The 10,674-nt window shown below is 35.4% G+C and overlaps 1 protein-coding gene across 5 annotated transcripts in view; it reads right to left on the bottom strand.

Moving 5' to 3' along the window:
• LOC106153514 (TRPL translocation defect protein 14) overlaps positions 1–10,674 on the bottom strand; it is a 38,476-nt gene that overhangs the window by 11,216 nt on the left and 16,586 nt on the right. For 2 of the 5 annotated variants that reach the window (XM_086999679.1, XM_013527482.2), the window contains exons 1-4: positions 10,495–10,674; positions 5,318–5,385; positions 3,920–3,957; positions 1,559–1,596 (exon numbers count right to left, since the gene is read on the bottom strand). In XM_086999679.1, the coding sequence (XP_086855805.1) occupies positions 1,559–1,596; positions 3,920–3,957; positions 5,318–5,385; positions 10,495–10,552 (202 nt within the window). In that variant the 5' untranslated portion in view covers positions 10,553–10,674. Of the gene's footprint in view, positions 1–1,558; positions 1,597–3,743; positions 3,880–3,919; positions 3,958–5,317; positions 5,386–10,494 lie in introns of those variants that run through there. The other 3 variants (XM_086999680.1, XM_086999681.1, XM_086999682.1) reach the window with 3 other exon arrangements.

Below are 10,674 nucleotides of genomic sequence, written 5' to 3' on the forward strand. Positions count from 1 at the left end.
TGCATAATAAGTGGGACATATTCACAAAACACTACCGACAGTTACATGCTTTTACATCAAAATAAAATCTGACAAGCAAATGGATGTAATTAACTTGCTTCTAGCAAGCCAGAAAATCACTGCAATAACTGGTTTCTGGAAACATTGAGTGGAGGTGGGTTAACAGCAGGAATAAAGGGCAAAGATTCACCAATCTGATATGTGCACAGAGTGAAATAAGTGTTGATACCAATGCCTTAAAGTTTGTAATAGAAAATTTGACCCTTTCAAGGAATCAAAATGAAAAAGATTTTCTGCGATGTTGTATTTCTATGGCTCAATTAATTTTGTCTGAAATTTGCTGAAATGAACTAAATGAAGTTAAAGAATACAGATTTAATATTAAAAGTGAGAGACTAACAGGGAAAGCTCAAAGCTCCAAGCCATAGGATAGACTTTGTAGACTAACCATCACATAAAGTCACAGCTGCAACAATGAAAGCGAGAAAAAAATAATACTTGAAGCTTATTTTGAATTTCAAGTTAAAGGAGAATATGTAATAATGTTAAAATGCTATTACTATTTTTGAATAAACTAAAAAGTAGAAAAAAATAACATATCAATCACTACTGGGATATCCCATATTTCATTCATAAAATATTTGTCTTCATTAAAAACATTCAGACTGTAGTGGACAACCAAAGCCTGGTTTATCTGAGGGTTTTAAATTCTTCTAAGGTATGCAAACTTTCATTTAATTTAGGTTCTCATAGAAGCTACAAATCCCCCTTTTCTGCAGACATACTTGACAGATTTTGGGGATTGGCTCCAGGCTGAGCTGAACCAGGGTGACCTTGGATAAGGTCAATATCAACTTTTGTCCTTCAGATAAAATAACTTTCCGGGCAAACATGATAAATGTGAAAATATGACTGAAAGAAATGCCAGTGGCAGGCATCAATGCGGCATGCTTTGCTGCTTTTTGTAAAATAATAAATGTATATTATTGAGCAACAAGATTAACATCAATTACAAATATGGAACAGAAAGGGGGATTTATGCTTATAAAAATAATAAAATAATGCTCATAATGCTCTGGGAAAATGGAAAACACTCCACTGTTCAGAATCAAAACCAGGTAACACAGGGCTCTATAGTTTTCCACCTTAGGTAGAGCATACAAACAGTAAAGCAGAAACAGTAGCTATATATTGCCTACCTGCCACAGCACAGGTAAATATATAATATAGATGAATTCATACATACAGACTCATACAGCAGCACCACCTGAGACTGCTCACTATAATGATATCATTCCTAATTACCAGCAAGGTGCTTTATCTTAATAAAATGCAAATGGAGGCAGCAGCTTTCTTGCAATCTACTTGCCAAAGCAAAAACAGCTGGTTATTCAGATGATTTAAATGAAGTTCCACCTACAAATGCAGGTAAATAAACAATGACAGGCCATCCAAACAGAACTTGAATGTGGAAGACCTGACTGAACTTAACCTGGTGTGCCACTGCATAAGCCTGATGTACTGTAGAAAAGCTTAAAATCTACAAAGGTATTCTTACTGTCATTGTCATTCATCTCCATCCATTTTACACCGCCGCTGAAACAGAAAATAACAAAAATTAAACTCAGTACACCTTAATCAAGTTATGAAAACAGTTCATTTCAATCTATGCATGTCTGTGAGTGAGTAATTCTGCCCTATGTTCAGCTCTTTTCTCCTTAATTTCCATTTCCTTCTATAATACATACGGTAATTCTCCAATCTATACGAACGCCGCAATAATTACGAACAAAACGTTTTTTCTCTGAATCTGAATTTTTTGTCTCCGTTCTGTACGAACGATCGCTAAACTCACCTTGGGCACAATTTAAATTTTCCGAACGCAAGAAAGTGTGCCCGATTGAAACTCGCCCCATGATTCGTCAAAGCGAGTTTTCAGACCACCGTTCCAAACAAAGGAACTGCCACTTGACAGGAGAGATTGTTATCATGTATTTGTGTTGTTTTTGAATGAGACGATAGGAGGACTCAACCTGCCCGCCGTTAGCTACAGGCCAGTTTTAAAACCCTATTGTTATTTAGAAATTATTGAAAGCATCAGTACACATAAATTACTTACTGTTTATTATCATTTCTTAACTTCTGCCGGCCGACTGGATCATCAGCATCCACCATCAGTGTTTCACCGATAACTGGTTTCTAGTAAAATCTATAAACTTGAAACCCACGCACAACAGAAGAGTATGAGAAATCCATTGTCAATGATCGAGTTTTTCATTTGGTTTTGGTAGTCATCAGGAAATTATTTTTTTAAGAGGAGTTCTGTCTTGTATTGTATTTATTTTTCTAATTTGAGTTGTGGTTTTTGTTTGTTTGTTTGTTTGATTTTCCTTGTTTAAGACCTTGTCTCATGAACAACTATTAGGTAAACCTTACTGATATTAGTGATTGTGAAAAATGAAGGTGCCGTATGACCTTATAGAAATTTGCCTGCAGTTTTCTGTATTTTTCTAATTTAGTTTAAATTGATTGCGTGCAAATTAATATGCTGTAAAAGACTTTCATAAATAGACTTGAATTGAGCTGATGTTATTTTTTATATCAAGTATAATCTCTATTAACGTTAGTGAAATCTACTGTGAGGAGTTTCAAGTATTTTGTTTTGGCGGGATAAATTTATGTAGGCCTAATGGGGGGGGGGGGGTGTGACATTATTAATATTGCAAAATTTCTGTATGTGAAATCATATTAAAAATAAACACGCAATAAATAAAATATGCAACTGGATACGAAAATATTCTTGTCTGTTTTTGACAATAGTTGGGAAAAACGATGTTGTCCTGTCTTGGTTAAACATAACAGGGAAAAACGATGTTGTCTTGTCTTGGGAGAAATGTACCTCTTTAGTATGAAGAAATTGTTTTTTAACTTGAATTCCCGACTTTTGTTTAGTTTGTTTTAATTCATTGCAATATCGCAAGAATAATTTGTTTGTGCTTTTAGCTGATCACAGTGATTTAATCTGAAAGTAATGCTTACACTTAGCAATGTAGGTAAGTGGAGATAACTTCAGGTACAGCCGTATTCCGTCCGTTTTTCAATGGTTACGAACGCGTGGCAATTTTTAGCAGACTGAATTTCAAGCCTTACGAACAAAATGATTATCTTCCAAAAATAATTAATTTAAAACGTTCGTATAGATTGGAGAATTACCGTATTACTACTTATCACTGAATGGTGTCTGGAGCAGTCAGTATAACCATCATTTTATGTCATACTCACTACACAAAGTACGGGTATATAATACAATTATTAAGCTCATTAATTTAATATAAAAATCTAACAACATATGCATATAATCTAGGACATTGTATAGTATTTTATTGTATTGTATTGTATTATGGATGTCTGTCAGAAAACATTACTATTACCACTGAAGGTAATGTATTATTTACTTATGGTGGTAGCTGGGAATACAGACCAAGACTGGCAACTTTCTATATTTAAATATTTAAGTACATCATTTCAATTAAGCTAGAGACTTCTCTTCACCTGAGCAACTACAGCTTCAGGAAAACAGGCGTAATTTTCATATAAAAATTCTTGGTGGGTAGAAGTTAACTTTAAGTGCATCATTTATTCAACAGATTACTGATCTTCAGCCTCACAATCCAAATCATTATCTGGAAAATGTACATGAATGCGAATAGATAGCTTTTGGGTGGAAATTTACTAATACATACATCATCCAAATCACTGTCTAGGAAATTACCCATTTCTTCAGCAAGCATGTGAGTAGGTAAACTTAGCCCCTGCCACTGTGTTTCTGCATGCTTTAGGACCACCATAGCTCCCAGGTCTCAGCAGGTGTTTCTACTGAGGATGGGCAGACCTACCTTAGAGTTTATTGTTAACTTACCTCATCAAGACTGTAGCACACTCTGGCACACGGAACACCTAATAAAGTAATAAGTAAACCATTAGATGCTGTCTATTTATTTTCTTTATCATCTTTTTTTACCCCCCCCCCCCTTCCTCTTACATATTCTACTTTCATTTTACACTATATTAAACAGTTTGCACGTTCTAATTTTGCTGAACTTGAAATAGTCCCATACTTAATACAACACCCAAGAAAACACCTACAAATCAGGGTATGGCTAGGGTCAGGATACATAGCAAGTATACTTTAAACTGGAAACTTGAAAGCAACAATTCTTTTTATTTTATTTATTTATTTATTCATTTATTTGGGGGGGGGGGGGGCAAATTGTTAATAGATAATTTTCAATAATGTGTGGAGGGTTACAAATACTTAATTGCAATACTTACAAATCACATTTTTCAAATAGTGCTTGTTCTTCAAAGTCTAGGACACCAATTACTTTTAATTTTAATGAAGACTTTTACAGACCACATGTACTAGTAACCACACCTAACTTCCCCATCAGACAACATATCCCACACTGCAATATCTCAAGGAGTCAGACTGGTTCTGGAGCTCATCACTCCAATATACTGAGGGGAAGTCTGATATGAGAAAGTGCTCAAACCAACTAAAACTGTTGTGGCAGTAACTTCAAGTACTACTACTAAATTCTTGGTCATTAGGGTGCATTCCCATAGATTTTAGATCGATCTATCCCCGTGGGAAGTCTCACTAGATTACTGTCAGATAATCCGGCTTAAATGTCTGTCCCGCCTACTACAAGCTATAAGGGGGTAATTAACTTTCGTGTCCGCTCAGCTGACAGCTATTTAGCGTGAACCCCCAGGGAGTTAGGTCCATCTAGTTTGGATCGATCTAATCTCTGGGAATGGGGTCTTAGACTCAATATTTAGATTCCTAAAGCAAGTGGAGCACCTGTTAGCACCACTTTTAGACCCTGGACTCCTTTGGGAATCTAAAAAAATTATATAAACATTCCAACTCAGGGCAGAAGAATGTGAGGACTGTGTCTGGCAATAAATAATATTTATATATAACTGGGGGTATTCCACATATAACATCACAATGCACATTTGCTTATTTCAGGTATATTGCAAATGTTTTTTCAACAAAGCACTGGAGAAATGGTGAAAAATGTCAATCATTTCCACTCTTTTGCCATAGTAAATAAACTTAAAAACTACCCAAAATAAATAAATGAAATTAGATCGCTAAAATTTGACAAAGCCCTTTTGCCTTTCTGTTGATAATTTCCTCTTATTCCAAATATTAAAATACATACTAGTACACAAATTTGGACAGAGGGAGAAAAAAAACATGCACGAAGACACGTAGGCACACACACATACACACAAATGCAGATCTCACCTTCCAGCCTATAGTCTCAAAGAAGGAGCAGAGTCTTGACTGCCCAGTGGTCTTGCCTCCACATGGTCCTGAAAATTTAAAACATGGATAACTAGTTTTTCTATTCTATTTTTATCAAATTACAATATTTACTAGTATCCTGTTTTCAGCACCAGTCAGACATGATTTTTGGTTAAAGAAAAAAGAAAGGCCTGAGGCCTATTAAAGTGGAAAACAGATAATAAAAAAAAACAACAAATTTCCACTTTAAAATTCTATCAGACAAAAAAATAAAATAAGAAAAAAAAAAAAAAAAAAGGTCTGACCAGTTTAACTTAACAGTTCAATATAACAAGAATAAAGTGATGCAGGGGAGGGGGGTGACAATTGGATGATATTATTTAATATATATATGTATGTATGTATGTATGTATGTATGTATGTATGTATGTATGTATGTATGTATGTATCCAATACCACGTCTCTCTCTACACACCCTGAGCTTCAGAGATAACTTGACACTAACCTCTTCACTATAGCCTATCTTCATCGTGTCAAGTTACCTCTGACCACATTCGATTGCCTCCGCCGCCCGCCAATCAAATTTAAAGCCCGCACTCAATGACTCATTGAACGATCTAGCCAATGAACGCGAACGAGTCAAAGCGCGCTTTGTTCAAATCCGGACCAATCAAAGATAAGGCTGAATATCAGGGACTTGCCGTAACCTGTGGGCAGCACGCAAAATACATCATCCCTCAGTAGATAATTATGCAGGGCATCAAACTGCTCTGGTTTCAATTCCGATATACTCCATGCTTTCTTTGTGCACGGTTATGCACTCGGAACTACTCGGATGTCTCCGCACTCGACAATAACTATGTTGTTAGTATGGAGCTTGCGGAATCAGCCGAGGATTACCGATTGACGGTCAACCAATCAGCGTTTTCACCAAACTTTGGTGAAAAATTTTGAAACATGGATTCGATTGGCTTATATAAACTAGGTCAAACTATTTTCGTCAGAGGTAACTTGACACGATGAAGATAGGCTATAGTTAAGAGGTTAGTGTCAAGTTATCTCTGAAGCTCAGGGTGCTCTCTACACCTCCCACTAGAACATTTATGTCACTAACAACATGCACCGATTCCTCACACGGATCAATAATATGCTTCCAGAAACTGGCTCTCCTGAATAATATCAAGACTAAGATCTATCTTACTATTATATGTGAAAGAATTTGCAGGGAAATCTAGGGATATAAATGGCTTCATCTGAAAATTGAGCTGCAATTCCTTGCTGTGAATCAGCTATCTGCATGACAACCATGCTGCTATATTCTTTTATCTAACAAGATCAATAGATGTAATAAGGAAATCAGTCTACATCAGCTCTGTTTGTAACCACACGAACGTCAACTTGATATCAGGCATTGAATTTTTTTCTATTGGGCTATTATTTATCCCTTTTAAATTGATATGTGAGATCAAATCATCTCGTTTTTATTCATCAAATTCAAGAGGTATATTAATGTGGGTAAGCTGGTATTTTGCAAAAAAAAAAAAAAAAGGATCCCTCACAATATCATTCTCATGTAAGATTTAAAAAGTAGGCACTTGGTTAAATTCTAAATATTATATATTATATCAAAGTCATACCAGTATATCATATCTTGTGCATAATGGCACTCCAATGGAGCATCATTCTTACCAACAAGAATGAGCATTCATTTTGGGATCAATTCAATCAGAGCAAAATTGTTCATTAGCTTGGTGGTTGGATCATCTGATGAAGGCCTATGACCATATTGGCTGCAAGCCAACAGCAGGAAGAAAATGTTAGCTTGTGCTAAATAATTATCATCTACAATTTAGTCTGATTTGGCTAAAATGCTTGGTTTCCAGATTGGAGATTCTTCCATCCCTTGGCAAAGCTTTCAACAAGTCAGATCATCAAGATTTAAATAAACGCTCAAGTAAAACTGCCCCAGGAAAGGTGGCTGACCAAATTAACATTGATTATTTTCAGGTGCACAAAGTAAGGAACTTTGGCATAAACATGTGTAAAGAAAAGTATTCACTAACATATCAAACATTTGCCATATTGCTGCGCACTTTTAGAATAAAATGTTGGTTTGGTTTAAAAGAAAAAAAATCTGAGACATCAGAGCCCAGGAGCTAACATAAAAATATGTAGGTGAGACTCAATGAACAAAATGTTGGGTTTAGTTTAAAAGAAGAAAAAAAACTAGGAAAAATTCAAGCCAGAAGCTAACACAGCAATATATAGACTTGTGAGTGTCTGCCAAGAATGGGTACTTGATGCACATACCCCCCACATCCTCTACACTTCTCTAGAAATAGAAATAACTTGGGAACACCTGAAAATGGTACAAAAACATTGTGCAGAAGTCTTCCACTAAGCACAGGTGGTGGGATGGTTCATGATATGCCATAATAAACTATGCTTGGGATCCTCATTATCACCTGAGCTCCGTCCAACCAAGATAAATCCAAAGACCGGAATTTAGTGAAAGTGCACTAAAACTATTCCACCTGAAGATGTACCAGGTTGAAAATAAACAAACTCTCATTGTTGTCGTCGTGGTCGTCTAAAACTTGTCAAACATTTTCAAAATAAACTGCCCATAGCAAACTAATGGCATCACTCTGCTGCAAAAACATCTCAGATATGTTGCAAAATAATGTGACAGTCACACACCTGGGTAACTTGAATTAAGCCTGCCAGAGTATCTATTACTGAGTTTAAAGAAATTAGTAATTATCAGATTTCCTTGGATATTTTCTAATAATAATAAAATTAAAAAAAAAAAAACCTGCTGTTCTCAAATACCCAGGTATTAAATGCCTTATGTCAATATCATAGCTATACCATGGCAGTTTATTCTTATTTTATATCTTTTTTATTTCAAAGCTTATCTTATAGACTTTAGAACAACGTAGCCCATAGACAGTTTTTTCTGCTCATAGTATAGACTTTCCCAGGGCCTCCCCAAGCTCTCTAACCCCAGCCAGGGCCTCCCCAAGCTCTCTAACCCCAGCCAGGGCATGCCTTGTCATAAATGTCAAGATTATTTATGAGAATTTTTCTTCATAACCATGAATTTAACAGTAAGCACATGGTCTACAGGTAAATACAAATCTAATGGAATGGAATCTACAGGTGAATTACCATATTATTACTGTTACATTACACTGAGATTATCTGGAGAAATCAGAACAGTTACTAGTAGGAGGAAGTTGTAGACAACTGTGAACAAGGCTAATGATGCTATTTGTGGACATTTGACTTATGCAGCCATTAATACTGTAAACTATGTTTTTAAATCTCACTCAGAGCTCTGAGCGAAATTGAGCTTTAAAAATATATTTCAGAACAGAATGCACACAAAGAAGCAGAAAAAACTTTGAGACAAATGAGGCACTGAATTCATGGCCCTTGTTTCTTTTTACTAAAAATATTTGTGTATTTATTTTGGTCAAAGTTGTACAACTTCGTTTTGGTTAAGCAAAAATTGTGACATCTAAGCACAGCTGACAATCTGGATATATACTGTTTTAATGGATCTACCCAGCAAACACATTAACGTATTGTAACCACACCATAATATGTTACCACATCATAATATGTTACCAACATTTCTTGGTTATATAAACATTGTGGTATTGTTATAATAACTCTGCGTTTGCTGGGTACACAGGTACCACTAGGGTCCGTGCAGGATGCTATTAGGACAGAGAGTGCTGACCACTAACCTAAATTTAACCCATTATCTAATAGAACTATTTGATTTACATGTGTCTCTGTCACCATCAGAATAAATGTTCCTGAAAGCCTGGATAAAATAAATGACCCCCTCATCAATGCCCCATGATACCATTAGCCTGGGTGCTGAATTTCTATAGAATGCCTAGTTAACTGCCTGCCTGCACATCAGCCCTATTGGGTTACCTATTAAATCATTCTCTAGCTCTGTCTCCATGGATAGGAGAAAAAAACATGAGCCATAAGCCACTTGAACCAGACGAGGCATTTTCCATCCTTTTCTCTGAGCTGAAAACTGGTCATGAACTTTCAAAACTATTCAAACAGCTGATTGAAAACTGCAATTGGTAAACCATTGCATAACAGGGAGTGTGAAATTTAAGTACAACCTCATTATTAACATAAATTCCTTTTATTGGATTTGTGATTAGCATTAAATGTCTGACCCTGATCATTATGTTGCATTTTCCCTTTTGTAACATTTTCTTCTCCTTAAACTTTTAGCATTTATGTTGGCAATTTTAATTTAGAGAGATCAGAAAGTGGTATGCGGCTTTTGTTAGGTTCAAATTTTAATAACAGTTTAAAATTACATGAAGCGAAAGTTAGAGAGGCAAAAGTACTGTGAAATGGCAACATCTATAGTCTCAGCACCTGTTCATTAAGTCAAAGAAAATGATGGGGCAAGTAAGAATTATGCAAACAATACATAAAATTTGTGTATAACATAAGACTGATGTGAGGAATAACTTTTTATACAGCATTCCACTTTATAGATAACATTTATTATCACCTGGGTGATGAAATATATTCCTTGGGAAATAATTTCCATTCCATTGTAGATAGTAAAGATTTAATGAAGGAGTCATTTGAAACCCATTCACTTTGAACAACAACCCTGTAATTTAAATATATTTTCTCAATCATTTATAACATCAAATTAATAATTAATTTAAATTGTTACTAAATAAGAAATGGGTTTGTTAGCCTGCTAGAATCACGATTCTCATTCTTTTAAGCACAAAAATGTCAGCAAATCACGTTATTTTCTGTAACATCTATATTTATGTAATATTATTCCAACATAATTTATTCATAAATAAACCAGCCTGCAACAAGGCATGGATGGCTAATTTTAGACATCACCACAGACAACATTATTTATCACTCGTTACGGCTATTTAGTGTGTCATTTCATTTAACTACAGAAAAACACATTTTAACCCACTGTCTCAATCATATGGAGATACATTTTTGTTTTATTATTCGGAACAGTAAAATAAACCCTTGCACCATTTATAATTAAGAATCATTTGCTCTGCCAGCGACTGGCCGGCGATTCTTTGCTTCACCACGTGGAAACATGACCTTGTTTATATTTGATTGCAAATAGCAATGTACATGAAACTCACCTCCCGTCAAAACCAGCTTAAAGACTTGGTTCTGGTTGACTCCCAGTTGATGTGACATGGTGACAAAACTGTCGGTTTTTGAACTATTTCACAACCTTGCCATAAATATCGCGCGAATATTCCGATCACAACATGCGTCAGTTTTCGCATGCGTCGTACGTCATCAATTTTTATTGCAAC

The sequence above is a fragment of the Lingula anatina genome, chromosome 1 (assembly GCF_051362555.1).
Source record: "Lingula anatina isolate TDL-2025a chromosome 1, LinAna3.0, whole genome shotgun sequence".
Lineage (NCBI taxonomy): Eukaryota > Metazoa > Brachiopoda > Lingulata > Lingulida > Lingulidae > Lingula > Lingula anatina.